The following is a 25,914-nucleotide window of genomic DNA, read 5'->3' as shown; positions in this document are numbered from 1 at the left end:
ACATCTAACCCCCCACTCACCTCCTACCTGCCCAATATCTAACCCCCCTCACCTCCCCCTACCTGCCCAACATCTAACCCCATCACCTACCTGCCCAACATCTAACCCCCCCTCCCTCAGGTCTGTACTACATGTTCTCTGGTAGAGGAGGAGAGTATGATGTAGGATGGGTATTGGAAGCCATCTCCCCCTACACCTGGGCCTGTTTAGGTATCGCTAGTGCTATGTTCCTCTCTGTGCTTGGTGCTGCTTGGTTAGTTTGTCAGCTGGTTTAACTGACTTGTTTAAAATTATCATATTTACATGATCTTATTTTGGGTTTGGCTATTTTTATACCATGTTTCAGTTTTCTGTGTAAATTTATAATAAGCGTTTTATTTCCAGCGGTTTGTTTTTAATTAATGTTTCATATTTCAGGGGTATGTTCATAACTGGAGTGTCCATTGTTGGAGGTGGAGTTAAAGCACCCCGAATTAAAACCAAGAATCTTGTCAGTGTCATCTTCTGCGAAGCTGTAGCTATCTACGGTATCATTATTGCTATAATCTTAGTCCAGAACATCGACGTAAGTTTTAAAACGTATCATTTTCAAACGTATCATTTTCAAGTAATCACCTTAAATACGATATAATAATGTTGTATGACCATAGAAGCTAAATAACGACTTCGGCTTTGGTCAATTGACTACCGTAATTTGTGATTAGCCGGGACCATGTTCCAGCACATTTGTTATTGGCCCTAGGGTAACACTAACATGCATACTTCATTCCATCTGCGTTCAACATGCATATTTCATTTCCATGTACGGCAGCAACATGTTGGCAGCTGGACCATGCTTTGTATTAATTAATATTTCACAGGCTTCGACTGAGGAGGGTTTCAAGGAAAACTACGCTACTTACGTCTACAACGGTAACTTTAACCTTTACTTACGTCTACAACGGTAACTTTAACCTTTACTTACGTCTACAACGGTAACTTTAACCTTTACTTACGTCTACAACGGTAACTTTAACCTTTACTTACGTCTACAACGGTAACTTTAACCTTTACTTACGTCTACAACGGTAACTTGGAATAACATAGTAGAGAGTAGTAGTAATAGTATAGTGTAGTCTACAACGGTAACTTTAACCTTTACTTACGTCTACAACGGTAACTTTAACCTTTACTTACGTCTACAACGGTAACTTTAACCTTTACTTACGTCTACAACGGTAACTTGGAATAACATAGTAGAGAGTAGTAGTAATAGTATAGTGTAGTCTACAACGGTAACTTTAACCTTTACTTACGTCTACAACGGTAACTTAAACCTTTACTTACGTCTACAACGGTAACTTGGAATAACATAGTAGAGAGTAGTAGTAATAGTATAGTGTAGTCTACAACGGTAACTTTAACCTTTACTTACGTCTACAACGGTAACTTGGAATAACATAGTAGAGAGTAGTAGTAATAGTATAGTGTAGTCTACATCGGTAACTTTAACCTTTACTTACGTCTACAACGGTAACTTGGAATAACATAGTAGAGAGTAGTAGTAATAGTATAGTGTAGTCTACAACGGTAACTTGAACCTTTACTTACGTCTACAACGGTAACTTAAACCTTTACTTACGTCTACAACGGTAACTTTAACCTTTACTTACGTCTACAACGGTAACTTGGAATAACATAGTAGAGAGTAGTAGTAATAGTATAGTGTAGTCTACAACGGTAACTTTAACCTTTACTTACGTCTACAACGGTAACTTAAACCTTTACTTACGTCTACAACGGTAACTTTAACCTTTACTTACGTATACAACGGTAACTTTAACCTTTACTTACGTCTACAACGGTAACTTTAACCTTTACTTACGTCTACAACGGTAACTTGGAATAACATAGTAGAGAGTAGTAGTAATAGTATAGTGTAGTCTACAACGGTAACTTTAACCTTTACTTACGTCTACAACGGTAACTTAAACCTTTACTTACGTCTACAACGGTAACTTTAACCTTTACTTACGTATACAACGGTAACTTTAACCTTTACTTACGTATACAACGGTAACTTTAACCTTTACTTACGTCTACAACGGTAACTTGAACCTTTACTTACGTCTACAACGGTAACTTTAACCTTTACTTACGTCTACAACGGTAACTTTAACCTTTACTTACGTATACAACGGTAACTTTAACCTTTACTTACGTCTACAACGGTAACTTGAACCTTTACTTACGTCTACAACGGTAACTTGGAATAACATAGTAGAGAGTAGTAGTAATAGTATAGTGTAGTCTACAACGGTAACTTGAACCTTTACTTACGTCTACAACGGTAACTTGGAATAACATAGTAGAGAGTAGTAGTAATAGTATAGTGTAGTCTACAACGGTAACTTTAACCTTTACTTACGTCTACAACGGTAACTTTAACCTTTACTTACGTCTACAACGGTAACTTGGAATAACATAGTAGAGAGTAGTAGTAATAGTATAGTGTAGTCTACAACGGTAACTTGAACCTTTACTTACGTCTACAACGGTAACTTGGAATAACATAGTAGAGAGTAGTAGTAATAGTATAGTGTAGTCTACAACGGTAACTTTAACCTTTACTTACGTCTACAACGGTAACTTTAACCTTTACTTACGTCTACAACGGTAACTTGGAATAACATAGTAGAGAGTAGTAGTAATAGTATAGTGTAGTCTACAACGGTAACTTTAACCTTTACTTACGTCTACAACGGTAACTTAAACCTTTACTTACGTCTACAACGGTAACTTGGAATAACATAGTAGAGAGTAGTAGTAATAGTATAGTGTAGTCTACAACGGTAACTTTAACCTTTACTTACGTCTACAACGGTAACTTAAACCTTTACTTACGTCTACAACGGTAACTTTAACCTTTACTTACGTATACAACGGTAACTTTAACCTTTACTTACGTCTACAACGGTAACTTTAACCTTTACTTACGTCTACAACGGTAACTTGGAATAACATAGTAGAGAGTAGTAGTAATAGTATAGTGTAGTCTACAACGGTAACTTTAACCTTTACTTACGTCTACAACGGTAACTTAAACCTTTACTTACGTCTACAACGGTAACTTTAACCTTTACTTACGTATACAACGGTAACTTTAACCTTTACTTACGTATACAACGGTAACTTTAACCTTTACTTACGTCTACAACGGTAACTTGAACCTTTACTTACGTCTACAACGGTAACTTTAACCTTTACTTACGTCTACAACGGTAACTTTAACCTTTACTTACGTATACAACGGTAACTTTAACCTTTACTTACGTCTACAACGGTAACTTGAACCTTTACTTACGTCTACAACGGTAACTTGGAATAACATAGTAGAGAGTAGTAGTAATAGTATAGTGTAGTCTACAACGGTAACTTGAACCTTTACTTACGTCTACAACGGTAACTTGGAATAACATAGTAGAGAGTAGTAGTAATAGTATAGTGTAGTCTACAACGGTAACTTTAACCTTTACTTACGTCTACAACGGTAACTTTAACCTTTACTTACGTCTACAACGGTAACTTGGAATAACATAGTAGAGAGTAGTAGTAATAGTATAGTGTAGTCTACAACGGTAACTTGAACCTTTACTTACGTCTACAACGGTAACTTGGAATAACATAGTAGAGAGTAGTAGTAATAGTATAGTGTAGTCTACAACGGTAACTTTAACCTTTACTTACGTCTACAACGGTAACTTGAACCTTTACTTACGTCTACAACGGTAACTTGGAATAACATAGTAGAGAGTAGTAGTAATAGTATAGTGTAGTCTACAACGGTAACTTTAACCTTTACTTACGTCTACAACGGTAACTTTAACCTTTACTTACGTCTACAACGGTAACTTTAACCTTTACTTACGTCTACAACGGTAACTTGGAATAACATTGAGTCTCATTGTAAATCCTAGTACAAGTCTTACGTTTCATGATGTAGCTCACATGATGATGGTGTTTTATAATGAACTTTTACACTGCCTGTAGTCAGATCATATAGTGGTTTCATATGCAGCTAAATATGTTACATATGTTATATGTAACTAAATATGCAGTATATTTGATTGCTTGCCAATTTCAGGATACTGTCTCTTCTTCGCTGGACTCCTGACTGGACTGTGTAATCTAGCCTGTGGGATATGTGTTGGTATTGTCGGCAGGTGCGTTTTAATTGGTTTGTACCACCACGTGATCTTTAACACGTGATCTTTAACACCTGATCTTTAACACGTGATCTTTAAAGCACTATTCTCTTACAGAACTACAGTAGTAGTTACAGAACTACAGTGTTTACGTTAACGTAGGATGTGTTATGAGGACACAGCATCTAGAAACATTGTACCGACTCGCTTAACGAGTTCCTTAAGTATTTAAGGAAGTAGGAACCAGATGAGTCAACATAATAGTGTGCTTTTCTCGGAGTAGCAACATATTGCTTACACGCCACCTGAGCACCTGGATCAATTAGTGCACTTCTTTTCATGTAATAGTTAATACTCACACACAGTTTTACTATAAAGGTAATGATGAGCTTACTTATGTTTTGGCTCTAATTATACTTCTTGCTATGAGCCAAGGTATTTCTGACCATATTAATATTCATGAAGAAGGGTGAAATATGAGCTCACATTTAACAAGCATCGATTAAAAAGCAAATGAAAGAGGACTGCTTTGTATCATCAATGTTAACGGAAAAGTCTGAAACAAAAACCTGTCCCGTTCCCTGGTGATAGAGGTCATCACTACAGTATTGTGACCTAATGATCGAGTTACATTTCATTGCCTTGTGTAAATTCCATCACGAGTGTGTGCCATGTTTTGTCACATAATTATTTGAAGGGTCTACCGCGCGCCCGGAACTTATACGCGCGTATACATGCAGCATGTGACTGTCGGCACTAAAAACTAGCAATAGATGCTGCGCGCAATTGGTGTATCCGGTTGATCCCAAGCTTACGGAGTGTACGAGAGTCAAGACTGATTCAATCACACCAGTGTCAAGTGTAATGATGTAATCACAGAACCATTTCAGTGGGGCCGCCCTAGCTGATGCACAGAACTCAGATCTATTCGTCAGGGTAAGTTGTTTAAATTAATAAGCACTCTTTACATGATGTGAGCAGCATGATATGATCATAGCTTTTACATGGCGTATCAATAACAAAAACTCCGTTTAATGATATTACTTGAAACAGTTTGACCCAATATCCGGGGTAGAACTTGTTTAACAATGCGATCTGTTTTGACAATTCTTAAATATCCACAGATTTTGGTGATTGAAATCTTCGGTAGTGCTATTGGACTGTTCGGGGTCATTATTGCGGTCCTACTGGTAAGCTACTTCATCTAACATTACAGGACTGTTTTCATAACTAGAATAAACTGAACTGAGCAAATCAGTGAGAGATTACTCTTTACGGTCATACCTCTATCATTACCTCGTCAAGCAGTAAATGTGTTAAATGATGATATGAATTGTAGCTTTCAGATTTGATACCAGTTTCTTTTCAGGGTAACAACAAGAAAGTCGGTGGTGCTTAGAAAAGGATATAGATTATGGAAGCCTTTTATTTGATTATCAGGACACAGTCTTTGCAGGCGAAGACTCATCTTCTAATTGGAAATTATTAACGATTGAATCATATGAATTACTTTGAGTTTTGATCTATTATCGGAGAGTTATCTCTGAGTTATGTACTTCAGTTGAGCATCCTTTTAGGTCGGCTTGATATTTCAGAGCGATCTTTTGTTTTCGTATATAATGTGTTATTAAGAGCTCAATTATTGTGTATAATGATCGTTTTATCGTTAATTTATTTTTACACGTTATCTTTCATTGTATGAATATTGACAAAGGTGGCACCTGGCGCTCCCATTAAATCGCTCGCCCAAATCTTTGAAAAATCTTGTGAGGCTATTTAAAATTGACTATTTTTGACACTGATTCAGAGTCACCGTCATGACATAGGATAGAAATACTCCCCAGAGGAGTTAGTGGCAAAGCAGCTGTTTTTGGTCACGTGACAAGCTAGTAGAACGCAAATTCGATCGTTGTGGGGTTAGCTTCGGGTTTTTGTGAAGCCGTTTAGTTCGGCTGCAAAATCCAAGTCACGTGATAATTTTTGGGCGATCGAAACATTAACAAAGCCTGGCTCTGGAGCCACGCAAATAATACAACCTTATATCGTAACTGGTAAACGTTCTATTGTTAATTGTTTAACTGACAAAATGAAACGCAGATATCGTGTCATATATTAAAACAACGAATATAACTCAAATAAATAAGTCTTCTGATGTCCCGCGTCATGCTCTGCCTGTCATAGGTCATCATGATCCAGAAGGTCTGAAATGGGAGACATTAGTTTATAATATACTACACTACAACAGAGCCCCATACACCATGTTGTTAATCTTAAGATAAACAATGTGACAGAAAGGCGCATTGTTTACACGAGAAAAAAACTTGTTCGTGTTAAAGTTTGACACAGTATGGTATATGAGCCACATGAAATGTGCCCCTTCGATATCTTACACGAAGAATGTCACTTGTGTTATAAACTGACATCTGTTAAAAACTATAAGACAACGAATGAACTAATATCTCTCAGCTTGGTTTAAAAACATATTGGATAGTGGATACTTACTTGGCCCATTCGACTTGCAAAATAAGATGTCCATATCTGAACCGATGTAACGTTTGTAAAGCGGATTCAGCTGACTCTCTCCTATTATACGTAATGTATGCGAACCCCTGGAATTAATCACATTTTAATTGTTATTGTCAGTTGTATCCTGGTCTAGAAGGGCTGCCCCGCTTCCCTAAAAGTGTCGCAAACTTTGAAATGTAATGCGCGGCTCTACGCGCCGTAAATATGGACCAAGAGCCTCCATATTTTCATGGTTACATTTGTTTCGCGCGTGCCGCAGATGCGCCCCTTTGACGTTAAGTGTCCCAAAGTTGCGCGGTTTAATGGAGGGATTTTCGTGGGAAAGATATAAAATCATTTATATGATTGAAATTAATACGAGATTTACATTACATGTGAACGGAAAGTCACATAGGTGTCTTATATTTACTGTTCTCAAGTCATGGTGGCATGCAGGATATTTACTGTTAATCATAACACGTCATAAATGATTCAGTCAATGATTTAACGCGAGGAAGGCGATGAAGCGCCGAGGATTTCGAGTTGGTATCAAATATCATTACACTTGTACTCAGTGTAACACATGGTAACACGGCGTGAGCTCTGTGATATGTATTGATTTGTGGGAAAGTGGGTGTAGGATTTTTAGGAACGATGAGATTAGGTGTGAGTGGGTCTGCAAAATTGTAGAAAATGCTTATAAAGTTATAAGGGGACTCCCCCTTATAAGAATTTTTCTTAGGGGAGTGGTACTCACTTTTGAAATTCCAGTGTTCTTATCTTTGGCGAGATAAATTCTTGAGACTGGCCCAAATGGTTTGAACAAATCTTGCAAATCTTTTTCACACGTTTCTTCAGCCAGATTTGAAACACGAATGGTTGGATTTTCATCTGAAATTAAACGTATTACAATAACGTGTCAATACTGCACCGTGAGGAATTTGCCATCAAATTAATGTAAACATACTGAAGTCAACATGATTTCAACATGCACAACAAATTGACACAATCAAACTCACTCAAATAAAAAACAAAATCATTTCAAGAACTAGATGTCTTGATAACAGAATAGTTGAGAGAATTTACTGCTAGACATTCTAAATGAAATCATCGGTAATAAACATAATATAGAACACTAGATGTACATTCGCTCTTGCAACAAGCAGAATTATACACTTCCGAGTAACGTTTCCTTATCTAGGTAGTATAGTATATACTGTATATATATATGTAAGTACTAAGTAGTAGGTTGTATAGTAGGTAATATATTTGTAGATCGTCGTGCACGTAATAAATAATCTGACTGCGAAAGCGATAGCTCTCACAACTTGTGCCCCAACCGATATGAGATGGTCCGGTTGAGGAATGTGGGTTACTAATTGCACTAATAGCACTAACAGCACTAATTATACTAATAGCATGATGGTATGTTATTTTACCTCGTTGCCTTGTCTGGGAGTCTGCAGGTTCTCCTTTTCTTATTGAGGGTGGAACGTAGGCTCCTGGTGCCCGGGTTGGTGGCTTCACGGAGTTAGCTTCCTCTGAAAAAGTGGGCATTTTAGTACTCGGATATTGGGCATTCTAGTAAATAGTAGGCATTTTATTATTTAAATATTAAGCAAATCATTATACACTAGTTCATATCATTATACACTAATATAGGAAATATTTACATGATAACACTTATAGAAGATTCTGATGAGTGGTGTGGTTTTTAGAGAATGAAATAACTATGAAACAAGCAGCACCTGCTTTTGTTCATGTTTATACATATTATAATTTTGACAGCTTCGTTATTATAATTATATGGAGTTATCAGTTAGAATTATTTAATTAACTTCATTAACAAACGGTTTGTAAAAGGTTTCACCGTCGTCAGAACCAATTATTGCAATAATAATTACAGCCATACAGATGTAATTAATAATTATTGCTAATGTTCTTGCTATAATACAACTCACACTTTCGCACTTTCAGGAATAATGTTCGATTTGTCAAGCTATAGTCAAAATGTTATCCTAGTTCAAAGTGTGACATGACATCATTGAACAACATTCGAACACTTAATATAACATTACCAAACAAAGCTAACATGGCCGATATTAGAGAATGATTACATTTTCTGTAAATTTTGAGCAGTTTCTGATAGGTAATCCTCCCAGTTTTTAAGGATAATCGTTTTAACCCAAGCTGAAATTAAACACGGAAATTAACATCAAGAACCCTTGACAGGAAACATAACTGTATCACGTGATAACTGAAATGATCTTTGGTTGGATTAAAAATATCACGTGTCTTGAGGCTTACTTCTCATTGGATAAAACATGTCAGGTAACATGAAAGATGATTACCTATTGGTTGAAACGAATAGGATATGGTTTGGTAATCCTGGAAATGATTAGCAGAGTAAAGCTGCTAGAAGATAATTATCTCTACCCACAAATGTAGACTTCCTGGAGCGTTGCAGCGTTACAAACGTTTGGACCAATTTATAAGAAATGTAAATTTGTTAACCGCAAATTGTTCTTACTCAGCTATTGATATCCTATTCTATTGATTACCTCCCCATTAATTACAGTGATTACGATTTACGAGCAGTAAATATTACATTTAATGAAATTTACCACTCACAAGATTGACAACATTTAAAGCAAATGTACCACTATCACATTAATACACCCCCCGTTTAGTGGTTACCAATCATACCTTAAAAGGAAACCAATGTTCATCAGCTCGATTGGATAATATTAAATGGAAGTAGGCTCGCTGCCAAATTGGAATGTTGAAATAGACTCAGTCACGGTGTCGTCAAGTTTAGAGGGTACTTGATAAAGATGACGAGACTGTGCTAAACAGCAGAGGCCTAGGCCACATATTATTTACAGTTCGCTAACTTTACATACCGTACTTTAATATATTCTGCACTGTAAACAATACACTACTAGTGTACACAGTCACGCTAACAGGTTGTAGTGTAGGGGATGCTCAAGTTGGATAATTAAAAGAAGACAGTGAGCATCCTGTCGAGGCAGAGAGAGAGAGAGAGAGAGAGAGAGAGAGAGAGAGAGAGAGAGAGAGAGAGAGAGAGAGAGAGAGAGAGAGAGAGAGAGAGAGAACATGTTAGTATTGTGAACCTGCTGGCTGCTTGTGTAGTAATTAAACCTGACCTTTAAGTCTGGGTGGGTTATTGTATTGTCATATTGTGTAGGGATAATAACGCAGTGGGCTGTAACGCAGCGTGAAGTAAGTAGTGTCGTAGTGAGCAAGTAGTGAAGCAAGTAGTTAGGAGAGCACGTTGTCAGACAAACTACGCGTACGGGAGATGTTAGAAGGTGGCAAATCAAGAAGCTGTATCTCAAAGCTGTTTATTGAAGTTATCTTTAGGATTACAATAATTTACTTCGTTAAACCTAGAGACTTGGAATTTTAGACGCTGGTCAAGGTGGATTCTTGAATGTAGATGAATGTGAAGCTGTGAAGCTTCGATAATCGATATGGAAAACCCTCAAAAGTTCATTTTGAACTCGTTCAAGAATATCTAGTGGAATCCAGTTTTTATAACTGAACAACGGTTAACATCGTAAACAGTAATAATTTGGAGACAGTGTGAACTTCCCAGACGTACTGTAACACCTAACTTATTTGTAACACCTAACTTATTTGTAACACCTAACTTATTTGTAACTTATGTAACTATTTCTCATTTTATCTACAAATGCGAGTGTAGCATATCTTATCACATTCGTATAGTGCTGTTTGTTCTGCAAGGTGTTATATTAATGACATATCATGGAACTTGAGTAGGGAATGTTTCCAAAATGTTCAGATATTGTCGTTATATCTAATTATCTAATCGAGGCGGATGGTCATAGTGTGTATGTGTATTGTGTAAAGGTAGAACAGCTTCAGGAATGACATAATTCGAATTTATCTTCAAAGATAAGATCATTTTTCCAGTACATTCTAAGCAGTACTGTTAGATTCGTCTGAAAATGTGGCAAAATTGCTTCAATGAGGTAACGTAGTCATGAAGCACAAGATAAACAAATCAAAATTAAACATTCATATCATACACTACTTACACACACACTCATGAGGAATGTAAACTATACGCTCAAATATGTTGAAAGGTATGCAGTCCATTTTATGAATGTTTAATATGAGGAAACATAATACTATAAATAATATCATGTACATAAATTTCCTAATTTATCCACTTTATAGTCTGTACTTAATTTCATTTGCATTGCAATGTAACACTGCGTGTATAAAAATTCACCTTGATTCCAGTACTAGATGGTTCATTTCTTCAGCGGGAACGTCAAGTAAGTGTTGCCTTTCTGCACATTCCAGTTAAACACGTAATGGTAGATTACATAACGTTAAACATCAAGTGTATCAGAGGAGAGGAACGAGTTTTAACAGGTGCTATTCGAGACGAGGACAATGATGAAAATTACAAATATTAGCTCAAATTACTGAACACAAAATTCTAGAATCTATAGGGAAGTTAAAGTATTCGAAACAATTTCCATATTTTCTCACATATCTTTCAAACTTATAATTTGAGAACTGAACGGATATGTCATATGATGTCAACCACATTTTAACCACACGACATAACGAACCCCATGTTTCACACGTATTATATGAGACAGGCCTTCACAAGGCATCACTTTCCACAAACTTTAAAAACACCCTTCTGCGTCAAGTGTCTGGGTAGTAAAGCCAGTGCCCTAGAACACACGTTGACATTTCAACATTTCAACACGTTGAATGACGTGCTGTTATGTAATCACTAGGCGTTACTCAGTTACACTGTGAAATCACGGAAAGCAGGGTTTTTAACATTGCGCCTTACATATTCCTAGATATTCTAGACTTGTTTTTACATCATCTGCCATGGTTTAATGGGAGTTTTCTATTTTCACACCAGAAAGTGTTAATTACTTTTCACAACAAGTTAGAAAACAACAAACGCAGAAGTTAACACACAATACTTCTAGTTATTATAACAAAATAGATATGAAATAAGAATATAAATCTGTACACCATTTCGTACGCTCCAATAACTAACCACCTGAACCACCTGAACTTACCATTTCCTTGTTGCACATCCAGAGCCACGCCCAAAGTGTCCTTGTAAGGACACTGTTTAGTCCAATGGGGTCCCTTACATATCCTGCATACAACCATGCCCTGACCACTGGCTTTCAGTTTAGCCATCTTCTCCTGTAACATTTATGTAATATTTACTTTTTTATCAACTTGAAACTTTTAGACAACCTCACATTATTGTAGAGTTTAGAAAATACAATGCGGAAGATTCGTTAAATCATTTTTGCATAACCCACACGCCTCACACTATCATTAAGGGAGTATAAGTAGGACTAGGTTAGTAGGTATTTACGGTTAGAAGTGAGAAATATAACTAACCGCAACATCGTCGTCCTTATTGTCTTGCTGCTCTTTCTTGGTAGCAAGTGTAAGGAATACAGCGTCTCCCACCTGGATAAGGGAGGGGTAAAAACATGTGCTGAGAGATAAGGTTTGTGTAAAATATGTGAGTAAAAGTAGTAAAAGTAGGCGAGCACTGAGCAGGCATAGTTTTAGAGGCTCAAATCTAGGTTTAATTAAAATCTCCCGTAATCATGACAAATCAGTGTGTCTCAGAGCTAGAGTGAGCTTTTAATGTTGAAAGAAGGGTGTAATGAAGCTAAATCACTGTTGCTAATGTTGAACAATATCTACAAACTTGATAATGATCTAGTTTACCATGCTGTTAGCTGGATTGATTCCCGATACGTCGGTAGCACAATCTCCAAACTTCCTCCACTTCTTTCGCTCAGCGATCGGTTTAGCTACCTTGAGTTTGGTAAGCTTGTAATACCTGGTTACCTTACATACTTTCTCGTCCCGGTCCTCGTAGGATATTATCTTCTTAATATCTCCCTCGACTGTCTCGGTTTGGGGCGGGTACCCTGAAATGACAGATATTTCAGGAATAACTTAAATAACGTTAGATATTTAACCTGTTGAAATGTGGAAGGAACCCAGAAAGATGATCTTATACTATTTAGGTCAGGCAGAAGGTGTCATGGCCTGACACTATGTTGTTGTACTACAAATTATAACTTATCATAATATATCACAGAGTAACATACTTATAATATGTGGTGAACTACTATATTATAGTGCACTATTATAATATAGTGCACTATATTATAGTGCTTCTGCTATACTGATACAGACTGACTCTGAGACTGGGAGTGGTATGTATACCTAAAATAACTGTTAACAACAACACCGTACCCTGGTCCTAACAATTAACATGCTATTCTTGAATCTTGACATCCTTCATATTTCACAGAAAAAGTCTAAAATGTTTAGCATGTAAATATTTGAACCTAATTTACCAAGCCTGATATGGATCACATATCGTGATTTATTCGGGTATGATCTAGAAAAACAAAGGATATGCTGATGTGAAACCTTAACTCTATAAATAGTTGGAGGATTCGCCTCAGTGAACCCCTACAAGATACCTCCAGCTCACACACATTGCAGCTTTAGCTGCTTTGCAATGTACACCCCCAGTGTAACAAGCCCAGAGTTCTGGTAAAAAATAGGCTCCAACACACTAACCAATCAGATGGCAGAATTGGGGACATCAGCCAATCAGGAGAGGCTTAGCGAACACGTGACCACACCACCGCCCAATAGGGAGCCAGACTTTTCTGCACGTGTTAGGGTTTTGGAAGCCATGGTGATGACAAAAACTGTCAATCGCCGAGTGTATACTTTATGATGCTGCTGCCATGTGACACAACACTTAGCTGTGATTGGCTAATGAAACCTCACGTGATACGGACACTGGACTGTGATTGGCTAGTGAGTATTAGGGAGGGAGGGACGTCAGAGAGCGAAGAGTGCTTCTGTAATGTAACGACAAAAAGCTTAGCTGGTGTTGCAGCCTGGCAAGTGCCTTATCGTGAGAAGTGTTCCCCTTACAGATTAGTGTGCTCATATTAGTGGGGACGTGATATCACCTCCTCACTACTTACTACATAAGGTTATACCTGGTAGAGATTACGAGCGTTCAAATTTTGGGAGGCTCTCCGATGAATGGCACTGATATACAGCAACAAAACATTGCCTCTCAATTACTCAGATTATTATATAATGCATATTATTAGCGGGTGTAAAGCTGTATAAAGCTTGTCATCAGTTTGAACTTTGGAAGTACAAGTAACCATGGTTATTATTGGGCTTGGCTCATTCAGCGGCGACTGAGCGTTACGTGAGGGATAATCTCAAGAGTGATTTTACTTAATAACATTATAATCCATTTTACTTTTAATATTATAACCCTTTTTACACCTCAAAAATCATGATATGACCATGGCCTGGCTGCTCGTTGTGATGAGTAGATAATATTAGCAAACATTTTCCTACACTGTAATCAGTGATCCCACCCTAATACTGAACCATGTATACTGTAACACTGTACACTCATCATAATCCTATTTGTTATATTTAATATCACTGTACATCATGTCGGAAGAAGAATCTGGAGAATTGTTGTAAATTTCTTCTGACAAATCTTGTTGTCCCCAAACTTAGGACTAATTTCAATTTAGAGCACATTCCTGAGCATTTGAATTGTAGGCATCTGCATCAGATAATTACAAGTTGTATAAATTATGTTTTTGTCTTTGGGAGAGTTCCTAGTTTACATGGTGCTAATATTTGATAATGGGCGAGATCATTGGGGATTATTGCAATCACAATTACAACTTAGGGGCTATAAATAATATCCAATATGTTGAACAATACGCGGTGCTCAGCTCATCTACTCAAGTGGAGGTTTAATCTACAATTCAACAGGTGATTGTTGTTGCTGCTAGGGGTACAATATTGAGGGTACTATATTGTATGGTACAGGGTACTGTACTGATTGTCGTATTCAACAGAACTAGACAAACAATGTTAAAGGAACTGAATTGGGGCTACTTGCCGCACCAGGGCCAGGGTTCGCGAATCCCTCCTTTACATACAGACAGACAAAAATAGTGGGCCTAGATAAAGAAAGAATCCCACAGGAATGTAACCAGGAATGTAACCTACCAAACTCGGTTTCGTCCATCATGTCTCCCCATTGTTGATCAATCGTCATGTTGACTTCTTACTTGCCTACTGCGTAAACAAGTGTTACTTAGGGTACTTACTAAAGTAAAGTTTGTTTGGAGGTCTACTGTTGAAATTTCAAGGTTTGATTCAAGAGATTTACCTCTCGGATTAACGGAATGGAATTGTATCTAGGCTGTAAATGCTGGTTGTAAGATTTATAAGGAAATTACTGCATGCAATTATGCAGACCATATTTTGTAGCAGATTTAGTTTGGTAATTAATGAATTGAACACCGTAATTACAAACACTAATGATGAGATTTTATTGTTGGTTGAACATGGTTGAAATAAGTAATATTATAATGTTAATATTTACAAAATATATATAATACTACTTAACACAAAGTACATACTAGACCGCACGAACAAATGGTAAACTGTGTTAACTATGTCAAAAAAACTAAATCTTATATTCTCTATTAGCAATAAGAGTTTGTGCTCAATAACTGATGTGGAGACTTGATATATTATATGAAACGCATAATATTTTGAAACAGTCAATACTCAGTATCAAAGATATGACTTGGTATCAAAATCTGTAAAAATTCAGCGTAACAACGAATAAATGAAATAAAAATATTATCTACATCATTATAGACTCGTTGAAATGAATTAACGTAATCATTAGAAGCAGGAAATAATTAATTAAACTTAAGTGGATTTTTGAACTTCCCGATTGAGTGGGAGCCGAACGTTTTTCACCCAAAACTGAAATTCAAATTTCTGGATCTAAATTCCCAAAATCCGCTTATAAAAACGAATTTTGGAAAATAAGTTATCGATAAAAATAAATTTCTGATAAAAACATTTAAATAAGTCTAAAAAGAACATATTATTCTTCATCAATATAATATAAATTTCTAGTTATCATTAAGGCTCTTCTGAAGATTCAAAAATACGAAAAAATGAATCATTCCGTTTCAGCATTCAAGTTCCTTAGTTTCTTTATAATTTCTTAAAATTCTAGTATCGAAAAGGTAGAAAGTAATGAAAAAGCTGCAAAGATGAAATATGGTCTGTGAAGCCTGAATGCAAATATCAAATCAACTACATTCGACAACTCGACGTATTTTAAAACATTTGGTTTATTAACTACAAATTTGTCCTAACCCGTTTAAACCTAAATTAAATGGCACTAAAACGATTATACTAAGTTATTTTAACGAATCATCATCACACTTTTTCTCATAAAATTTAAAATTTAAAATCAGAGATACCAACACCATACCCCTAGGATTCCCACTGTAACTCATATTTCAAAATTACGATGATATTTTTGTTGAGAATTCAATGCACCGTGTTAAGTATGTATTGTATTGCATCCCAAAAATGAAACCTCAAAATTAAAGTGCCAGCACTTAGGGGCCACCCAACCTCCAGATATGATAGAACAATCTAGACTATTATTGACATCACAAGGAATGATACTATGAAATTTAGATAAGTGTCCACACTTTACACCTAAACACAACGGCACTTACTTCCAATAGTTATTAAGAATGACAAAACTTTAAACGATATTTAAACAATGTGCAACTTAATATTCCCAAATTTGTAACCAATTTTCACAGACTGCTGCTTGAAATGACTGCAAATGAATAAAAGTAAACACTCGTATCACAAAATATCAAATTAACTAAGTCTCAGTTTCACATTCCACCATTACCATCCCGGGGTGGCATCTTCCTCTTGAAGAAACCGACCTTCCAAAGAACTACAATAAGAATGGCGAGAATTGCTACTCCCCCGATAACGGACCCAATAATGATCCATAACACGTCTCTTTTCTCTTCAGTTTCTTCAAAGACCCTCGTCCTCATCTCAACTGATGATCCAGGAGGAATAACGAGGTTTTGTCCGACTGAGACAATTCGTGCGGTTGACGTCGCGTTGAAATCTCCGCGGTTAATAACGTTAGGGAGCCAAATAATGGACCGCATCTCAAACTCAAGGTCCTTCATGTTGATACTGCCTGCCTTGAGCAGGTTGATAGTGACGTTGAATTTCTCACACCCTGGATCGGGAATGCTACAGTTGGTGTTAAGAACAGCTGCATTTGCTGCTCGCTCCATCTCCTCTTCTGTTTTCTCCCCTTCCGACACAGCAGAGAATTCTGGAGCCTTCTTACAGTCCTCGTTGTAGTCGAAGAAACATTTAGGGTCTATAACGTTGGAGTCGACTATGAAGTTATCCTTGATCTGGTTATCTTTCACATACACCTGAAGATGGTTGTTGTTAAGCTATTATGATCCTTTTTCATAAATTTAAGAAAGTCAATGTTTGGCTGGACTACAAGTTCTTTAGACGTTCCGATCAAAACTAATACACGAACTTCACCAGAACGTTTACAAAAGGGATTGTTATAACGATTTCATTTCATGAATTATCTTAATTTCATAATTACCTCACTAAGATAAAGCAAATAATTGCCATCATGGTCCCGCATTGGCCAGCTGACCTCGACAACAATGTTTGTAATTCCATCTTCATCCCCGTCTTTCTTATCGCTCTCCTTTATCAGTACTGACACTGTATGTCGAACCTACAAACATTTCAGTAACATGTTGTGTATAAACTTTTAACAGTTAAAATAACTCGGTCGGTTGTCCTGTACCACAAAATGTACGGGGTCTCATTGAATTATAACAGCAGGAATTCTCGCACAATAATTCCTGATGGTTCGACCGCAAACCTCGAGTTTGATGCTTCTGAGGAAGGCATTGTCTTCAAGTAGAGCCAGGTCTGGCCTGATAGCATTCTGGTCAGTTGCTGAGGTGCCCCGGATTTCCAGATTAGCCTGTTCTCCAACATCAAGTGTTATTGTTTGCTCGTTATTTCCTTTTTTACCTTCTTTCTCCTCGCTAGGAGAGCCAATGTTCACCTGAAGAATGTTACGATTTTAATTAGATCTTACAAAAACCAGCTCCTTGGGTTCAATCGTCTAAATGTTTGGATTTCTTATTCTAAAAACAAAACTTACCTTGGCAGTCAACTTAATAGCCTCAACATCAGTTAAGCTCATTGTATCGAGCTTGATCCCGAACTTTGAGGGTTCGCCCACCCTAAGGGGATCTTGAAGGAAACACATTACGTAATTCTTATCATTAGCTTCTATTTCTGAGCAGGCTATCTGAGAAACGTCAGCCTCTGTCTGATCATCTACTGGCGTCTAAATATGGGAGATAAAGTTCAGAAAGGATAAGTAGATGTTTTAATCTTAGTGATTGATCTGAGTAAAAGTAAAAGCTTTAATTTTGCATGAATTTAATTTTCTTGTTTCATTTAAAATTTGAACAACCCAATACAAAGCACATATCACATTCAGATTGCAGTGTTATTTACATTCAAGTAATCTCACTCATTCCTGCGTCAAAGTTGATTAGATGATACTCAGTGCATTATTAGTGAATATCCGAGAAAATTCGGCGAATATTATTAATATGTTATCGAACCCGCTTAAATCGAAAACAAAAATATTTTAAAATTTAAAAGAGGCTATTTCGGAACGAATTAGATCCTGGGACGTGCGAGGAAAAAGTGACAAATTCTTAAGAAACAATCTGGTTGGAATCTAGTCAAAGTTAACCTTGTAAAGGATAATCATTGTGGGAAAAGATAATCTCATCTCGGGTTTTTGATTATTAACTTGACTAGGTTTCGGCAGAATCTAAGAAGCCAAACACAGCGCGGTGAAAATCCATGGTGGAATTCCGCCTAGTGCAGCTGTGGCAGGCTTCTTGGATTCTACTAAGATCTCCAGATTCCTTATAATAAGCCAAAGGTTTAAATGTATACTGTATACAGGGTATACTATGCATAGCATAAGTTGTACATAATGCATGGAATGTACTCGTGTACATAAGTGAGGAGGCGGACGTGAAATGTGAAATAGAAAACACTAAATACTCTGCTGGTAATTAATTTGTTAATTAATTAGTCGGCTGTACAGTGCTGTCGTGCAAAGGGGAACTTTGCCTGACGAGAAAGACTGTAAACTACTTAACTGCTCCATGGGTGGTCTAAGGGTGGGATATAAGGGTCACACGTCCGACTTTTACACACAGACTGTTATTTTACACACGTAATTTGGAATATTATATCTAGGAAAATGTAGTAGCCCTGTGTAGGTAATGCAAGGTGAGCTAAAATTAACAGTTCTGATAGTTCACATATTAGTATAGTACTGTCATCACAGTGATATGTGTTATCAGGACTAGCCGTATTATATATCAGATGTCAGTTCTAACCCACCTTTCATTACTTAACAAAAGAAGTTGATATGTTAACTTAGTTTGAGATATTAAGTAAAGTAAAGAAGTTATGTGCTAATTGCTACTTTTTTAAACTTGAAAAAGCGATACGTGACACGTGTGGGAAACAAAACACAAAAAAGATACTCCAACTATTGAAACTTATCCTCGCAGGCAAATAGCAATGGATAATTCAAGACAACCCTTATTGACGTTTTAAGATTTAAGTTTAAAGAAAGCCCCAACTTGAATACCACAATTATTATCAGTGCTTGAACCTACCCTTCTGATGAAGGTAACTTTCGGTGGGAGTTCTAATATCAGGGTAGGAACATGAGCGTTATCTGGTCCCAGGTTCTCTACTTCATACTTCACTATCACCTGTAATCAGTATGGTTATCAACTGATAAGGTATCGGGCATCTACACAATATATTAATTGATACTATCTGCTTTGTTAAAATAATTCTTTAAGCATAGATTCAAAAATTCAAATGTTAGTCCTGTAGGCTTGATAAACCTAAGTTACAAACCAATCATCATGGACATCAAATTGCTACATTGAACAAAGTTGTCAAACTAATAAAGTGTACATTATACATTATACATTATTATAAAGTGTACATTATACATTATACATTATTACCTGGTTAACGTTATCCAGCACTATACTATCGTAACCAGCGGGTAGATAAGTAACACTGGGCTCCTTCAGACTAACATCACACTGACATATTCCTGTGTCGGAGGTGCAGATAGACTTGATAACAATCCGTCCCTTGGCTGCTGTCACCTGCTCCTGCTTCAGCACTGCTCTGTCCGCGATATCGTCTGATTCCTAGGGTGGGAATGTTTACTACTCATTATAGATATTGGATAATATGGTGAATGTTGAGTTACGGGGTATTTGCTATGCATTCCGGTACACAAAAACTTTTGGCTAATATACGTAACAATTGAAGGAGCACTGTGCAGTGCCATTTATTTTCAGACCACTCTTTGTCCTGACCGAGAATTAAGTGATCAGTTACTAGTTACTACTAGATAAGAGCAGATAATATTATCATTATAAAGTTGAAGATAGTTACCTTGATATTAGCTGTCATGTTGACCTCAATGTAAGTCTGCGCGTCGAACATCTGATCTTTCTTCTTAAGGAACACTGTCCATTCGGGTGTACACTGTATCTCAGGTGAGTTGATGTCTATCAACTTTGTGTCACTCTTCTTGAACTGTGGTAGAAATATCGGTCAGAATCAGAAAAAGAGACAGAAACAAAAAATGTCAAAAAACTTCAATGCGACAAAAAAAACTAAACAACTCATTTCAAGGGAACCTCAATTTTGCTGGCTGCATTCTCCTGGAAGAAAGCACGTGGAGCATAGCTTTGCTTGTAGTCGAGCTCTACTTCGTAGTTTATCTCGTATTTACCAACACTTTGTCCTTTGAAAGATGAAATGTAAGAAAACAAAAAGGGGAATTTTGTATTTTAGGTATTCATCACATTACTGCACATCCTTATTTTACAAAGGTTTACAATTAAGAAATACGCCCGTTATCCTCAACTGACTATCAGAACAGTAAATATCAGTTTAAAAGAAATGTAAATATGAACTGACTGTAAGTTCTGAAGCAGATCTTGAGAGTAGTGCCAGGGTAAGACTGGACTGGGGCAGAGCCAGGAATGTTCTTGGTCTCATCTTCTAGATCCACCGGGTCCGAAGGGATCACTATCTCGATATTTAGATCAACAATTGGAAGAGATCGGAGATACACCTGAGAGGTTGTGGTTGCAATGGCGGGGTTTGAAAACTGTTTAAATATAGTAGAACAGATAAAAACGACAGAACAGTTTGGGAAAGATGTCGTAACCAATAGAGGTTATCTCTATTTTATGAACATTTCATACACGTCAATTAAACAATTAATTAATGTAATATTATCATAATTACCACTCTTTCAGACATGTAGCTTCCAATAGCCATATCAGGGTAGTCGTTACTGTCCATGTCCTTGTTAGCCGATATGGACCAACCAAAGGACAGCAGATTGTCTGAAATTATACACGTTAGTCACACACAACACGTATTATACACAAAACACGTTAGTCACACATAGCTCGTTAGTCACACACTACACGTTAGTCACACATAACACGTATTATACACAAAACACGTTAGTCACACAAAACACGTTAGTCACACACTACACGTTAGTCACACACTACACGTATTATACACATAACACGTATTATACACATAACACGTTAGTCACACACTACACGTTGGTCACACACTACACGTTAGTCACACACAACACGTTAGTCACACACAACACGTTAGTCACACACTACACGTTAGTCACACACTACACGTATTATACACATAACACGTTAGTCACACACTACACGTTAGTCACACACTACACGTATTATACACACAACACGTTAGTCACACACTACACGTTAGTCACACACTACACGTATTATACACACAACACGTTAGTCACACACAACACGTTAGTCACACACTACACGTTAGTCACACACGACACTTATTATACACATAACACGTTAGTCACACACTACACGTTAGTCACACACTACACGTATTATACACACAACACGTTAGTCACACACTACACGTTAGTCACACACTACACGTTAGTCACACATAACACGTTAGTCACACATAACACGTTAGTCACACACTACACGTATTATACACATAGCTCAAGTATGTATCTTAACAGCGCTTTAGAACTGACGCTATATTGTTAATTGTGTCATTGTTATATTCTGATTAGGTTGAAGAAATTAGAGTATCTATTAACTAATAGGTAGACAGGAGAACGGATACGAGAGGTATTAATTCTGAACTCGCTAAATGAAATCCTAAACTAACCTCCTAATCCATTTCCTAGCTCAGTTGGGTAGATGGCCTGGACAGGAGTTTTCTTGATGCCGTTTCTTGAGCCGTGGTATATGTAAACAGCACCTGAACAATAGTTTGTGTCATAATTTATTAATCATTTAAAAATCGTGATCAGGCTGAGACGCAGACCATGAGACCATGATAAAAACATATCATAGTCGGTTTGAAAGTACTTTTTAAGTTTGAGGGACAAAATACTCTCCGCTTGGATCGACAAATAAAATAATATGATCGTCATTTCGTCATCACTACAGTATCCACCAGAGCTTTTTAAAACCACACTATCAGTGTAGCAGACACGACACCGGTAACTGTCACATGACAACTGATTGTACAACTGTAATGTACAGTAATGTACAGTAATGTACAGTAATGTACAGTAATGCACAGTAATGTTCAGTAATGTACAGTGTACATGTACAGTCATGTATCCTTATCAGTTATCTTGTTAGACGTATAGTCAATTATTCCTTATATGGACATGAGCTTTACCTTTATAGTCGTTCTCATACGGTGCTCCGATAGCAAAGTCCTGGTAACCATCCTTGTTGATGTCACCAATGTGGGCTAAACCCAGTCCAAACGCAGAAGTGGTGGTGTGGGGCGCCTCTGTAATATTTGTTAACATTAATTACTTAAAATAAGTACATACATATTTCATTTTGCACATTAGATGTAAATTGTATAATGTGTCCATGTCATAATGTTACATAGTTTGTAATATCGCCTTATTTTCCAATTAACTTAATCGATTTACGTACGAATATGGTTAATATTATGGACACTCCTTCAGCAATAACGGACAAAAAACTCCATAAGATGCACTTGTAAAATGAGAACATACAAGTTAGACTTTAAATACATAAATTTTAAAACGAATATTAAACAATTTGACTTGTAAAATATATCAAATCTGTGCAATTTAATACAATCCAATCACTAGAGCGCGACGGAATGAGATCACTAGCTCACTAGACACCACAAAATCTGTTAATATCACAATATAATCCTGTATAAGATCACAAGATATAATGATATATAAGAACTCCAAATTTAAACGTACCAATAATAGTGGGTTTATTGGCATTAGCCACAACCTTGTAAACGTACCAATAATAGTGGGTTTGTTGGCATTAGCCACAACCTTGTTGGGATCCCCGTAGTACACGTAAACCCGTCCCACACTGACAATGGAAGACTTGGAGTTGGTTACCATTGAGTACCAAGGTGCGGAGACAACCAGGTCGTCGTTACCATCACCATCCAGATCACCACACGCCATTGAGTAGCCATAATAAGCCCCCATCTGGTCACCTGTTAAGAAGGTCGGGGATTAAATTCGTGAATTATTAGAATTGAAATGAATTAATTTAACAAGCAGGGCTATTTTCTGCTGCATTTAAATCATCAGGTTCACTGTAAGACAAACTAGAGTTCATTAAATCAGTATATTGAGACAGGGCAGGCTGCTCTAAAGTTTGACAGAACACACAAACCTACACATTTGTAAATAATTAGTATTGTGTAACTTAAATTATTTCAGAATTACAACTATTGTGTACTCAATAAAATAATTATCACTTTTGTATACTTGTATCCTTGTATCCACAAACCTGTGAGTTGTTCGTTGAATCTGCTGTTCCTGAGTAGAGTCTTCTCGTTTGTGTTGGTGTTGTCACTGACGAAGAAGTACAGTATGCCAAGGTAGTTGTTAGCACGAGGAGCCGCTGAAAATACAAGTCAACTGTAAATGTATGTCAAATGTATGTCAAATGTATGTCAAATGTATGTCAAGTGTATGTCAAGTGTATATCAAATGTATGTCAAGTGCCAACTTTCCTAACTTATGGTTCATTGTAAGATCCCTGAACTGAGATGATAACAGCTGCTAACTTGCTTATCCGGCTAATTATTCAAATATAGAAATTAGAGATAATGAGATCAAATATAAGATAAACATACCGGTAATTAAGTCGAGGGGTTGGTCAGCACCACTCATCCTGCAAATAGCTACTGCGTATCCGTTATATTGATTAAAGTCCCTCGGACCTGGATCCATCTTGTCAATCTTTTTAGATGACTTAACATCGTCCAGACTCTCAGCTAGATAAGCACTTCCCTCCCAGATATCTACACCGGGTGCTCCGTACAGCAGGTAGGACTTACTACCGTCTTTGTACTGAACTTGACTTGAACCAACCTGACGGAGGGGGGGTTAGATTCTAGAGGGGGAGGGGGGTTAGATTCTAGAGGGGGGGGGGGGGGGCGGGGGTTAGATTCTAGTGGGTTGTGCAATTTGAGCGATTACATTTGAGTAAGTAACAGTTGTTTGAGAAAAACAAATGAATTTAAGCCGGTCGTTTCCTCACAATAATGTCATCACATACCTGGCAAGAGCCACTGTCGAGGTTGAGGCCTGCGCTATCTCTGCAAGGAAACAATGTCTTCTTTTCAACACCATCATTTCCTTCAAGAGAGGGTCCGATCACAGTGCACTTACCTATCGGCATCCTTTTATTATCTCCTCCCTCCAGAGACACGTATCTGAGATACAGTCAATTTCAAACCTTGCAGTTTTACTATTTTTAATACTTTACATGGTAAACTGAGTCATTCGGATGGTAATTTTTTAAAGAATTCAAAAGTAATAGGTTCCAAATTTAGAAGGAGAATAATGATGACCCTGTTCAGCTAAATTCAATAAAAATAAAGAAATGTACCTGTGCGCGCATGCTGTCACGTGGTTATCAGTCGACTGAATGTTTACACCCAGCCATTGATTTGCCTTATCTTCTTTTGCTTCGTTTCGCTCGTTGTCGTTGGTGAAATGCGTTATCTAAAACAAAATAATGAGGGTTTTAAAGTTGCTTTTAAAATATCATGATCTACTATAAATGTTCAGGTCAGAAAACTAGATGTTTATACGGGCAGGCTTTTCTAACCTGTTCTGTACACGTAGCTTCAGAATCAGGGTTAGCAATGGAGTCATCCAGGGGACATTTGTAAACAGCTCCTGGACTGTCAAGCCCTACTCCAGTACCCGACGTCCAGTTTGCTCGTGGAGCACCTTAACAAGATAAAATAGTGAAGCTGACAAAATAGATTCCTAAACTAGAGTTTACTTAGTTGTTAGTTGTTACGTTCGTGAAAATCAAACTCGTGCCTGCCTCCCACAGAATCTAACATTAAGTATAGATCACGCTGCAATATGGTTAACTCACCGACTAAAATGAACTTTTCGCCGTTGTATATGTGAAGAGCTGTAGAGAATCCAAACAATGACCCCTCCTGGTTGGCCTGGACCTAAAATAGTATCACCGTGAACATATATTATCCAGCTCTTATATTCAATTCATAATATTATCATGAAGATTAAAATATAAATCTAAATAATTCATAGAACTTGTCAAAGTGATTTAAAATAGCCAAATTTATAGGACGGTTGGTTCGGAGCTAACAATTTGAAGCCTTCACAGAGCTACTATTAAATCATATTCTACTGTAATGACGGGACATGATATCACGACTTGCTAGACCATTAAAATAATACAATTTCAACTCACCTTTACCACATAGGGGGATTGAACATCAATATTATAAGAGAAGATAGCGTTAAATAGCAAGGAAATTAGCAGTAAATAGTTTTGATAATACATCTGTTGATCTGATCCGGATCTCTGGTGTTAATCGATCTCAATTATCGTCAGGAATTGTTGGAATTAATCCTTTTTCCGTCCGAGCTTGTTTCACTGTTGCGTCATAGCTAGAGTTTTCATAATTAGAGACGGGCATAATTGGGAGACCAAAATTATCATAAATATTGGTGTATTTTTGTTTTAACAAATTTGAAATG

The 25,914-nt window shown here is 37.0% G+C and overlaps 4 protein-coding genes across 5 annotated transcripts in view; 1 reads left to right on the top strand and 3 right to left on the bottom strand.

The window, feature by feature from the left end:
* The window catches only part of LOC134820429 (uncharacterized), an 81,056-nt gene extending 75,192 nt beyond the window's left edge, over positions 1 to 5,864 (top strand). For both annotated transcript variants that reach the window (XM_063830812.1, XM_063830813.1), the window contains exons 3-9: positions 121 to 253; positions 418 to 565; positions 861 to 912; positions 4,124 to 4,202; positions 5,075 to 5,120; positions 5,309 to 5,374; positions 5,554 to 5,864. In XM_063830812.1, coding sequence (XP_063686882.1) covers positions 121 to 253; positions 418 to 565; positions 861 to 912; positions 4,124 to 4,202; positions 5,075 to 5,120; positions 5,309 to 5,374; positions 5,554 to 5,583 — 554 coding nt within the window. In that variant the 3' untranslated portion in view covers positions 5,584 to 5,864. The remainder of the gene's footprint in view (positions 1 to 120; positions 254 to 417; positions 566 to 860; positions 913 to 4,123; positions 4,203 to 5,074; positions 5,121 to 5,308; positions 5,375 to 5,553) is intronic.
* The window catches only part of LOC134820423 (AP-1 complex subunit mu-1-like), a 111,816-nt gene that overhangs the window by 51,263 nt on the left and 34,639 nt on the right, over positions 1 to 25,914 (bottom strand). The gene's annotated exons all lie outside the window — the stretch shown is intronic.
* On the bottom strand, positions 7,239 to 14,865 carry LOC134821069 (eukaryotic translation initiation factor 3 subunit G-like). Its single transcript, XM_063831739.1, has 7 exons — positions 14,817 to 14,865; positions 12,465 to 12,670; positions 12,126 to 12,197; positions 11,789 to 11,921; positions 8,129 to 8,230; positions 7,447 to 7,580; positions 7,239 to 7,292 (listed from the first exon to the last, which is right to left on the bottom strand). The coding sequence occupies exons 1-7, from the start codon at positions 14,863 to 14,865 to the stop codon at positions 7,239 to 7,241; spliced, it is 750 nt and encodes a 249-aa protein (XP_063687809.1).
* Positions 15,649 to 25,824, bottom strand: LOC134820416 (integrin alpha-8-like). The gene is made up of 20 exons (XM_063830792.1): positions 25,625 to 25,824; positions 25,283 to 25,364; positions 25,004 to 25,128; positions 24,782 to 24,897; positions 24,449 to 24,605; positions 24,024 to 24,261; positions 23,675 to 23,788; positions 23,172 to 23,375; positions 22,554 to 22,670; positions 22,032 to 22,124; positions 21,081 to 21,181; positions 20,748 to 20,904; positions 20,465 to 20,571; positions 20,217 to 20,360; positions 19,775 to 19,966; positions 19,412 to 19,510; positions 17,860 to 18,048; positions 17,572 to 17,760; positions 17,284 to 17,421; positions 15,649 to 17,098 (listed from the first exon to the last, which is right to left on the bottom strand). Exons 1-20 carry the CDS (start codon positions 25,715 to 25,717, stop codon positions 16,529 to 16,531), a joined length of 3,225 nt encoding a protein of 1,074 aa, XP_063686862.1. The 5' UTR covers positions 25,718 to 25,824; the 3' UTR covers positions 15,649 to 16,528.

The sequence above is a fragment of the Bolinopsis microptera genome, chromosome 9 (assembly GCF_026151205.1).
Source record: "Bolinopsis microptera isolate Bmic1 chromosome 9, MBARI_Bmic_1.0, whole genome shotgun sequence".
Taxonomy (NCBI): Eukaryota; Metazoa; Ctenophora; class Tentaculata; order Lobata; family Bolinopsidae; genus Bolinopsis; species Bolinopsis microptera.
Note: the sequence above shows the minus strand (reverse complement) of the source record. Positions and strands in the feature narration are given on the sequence as shown.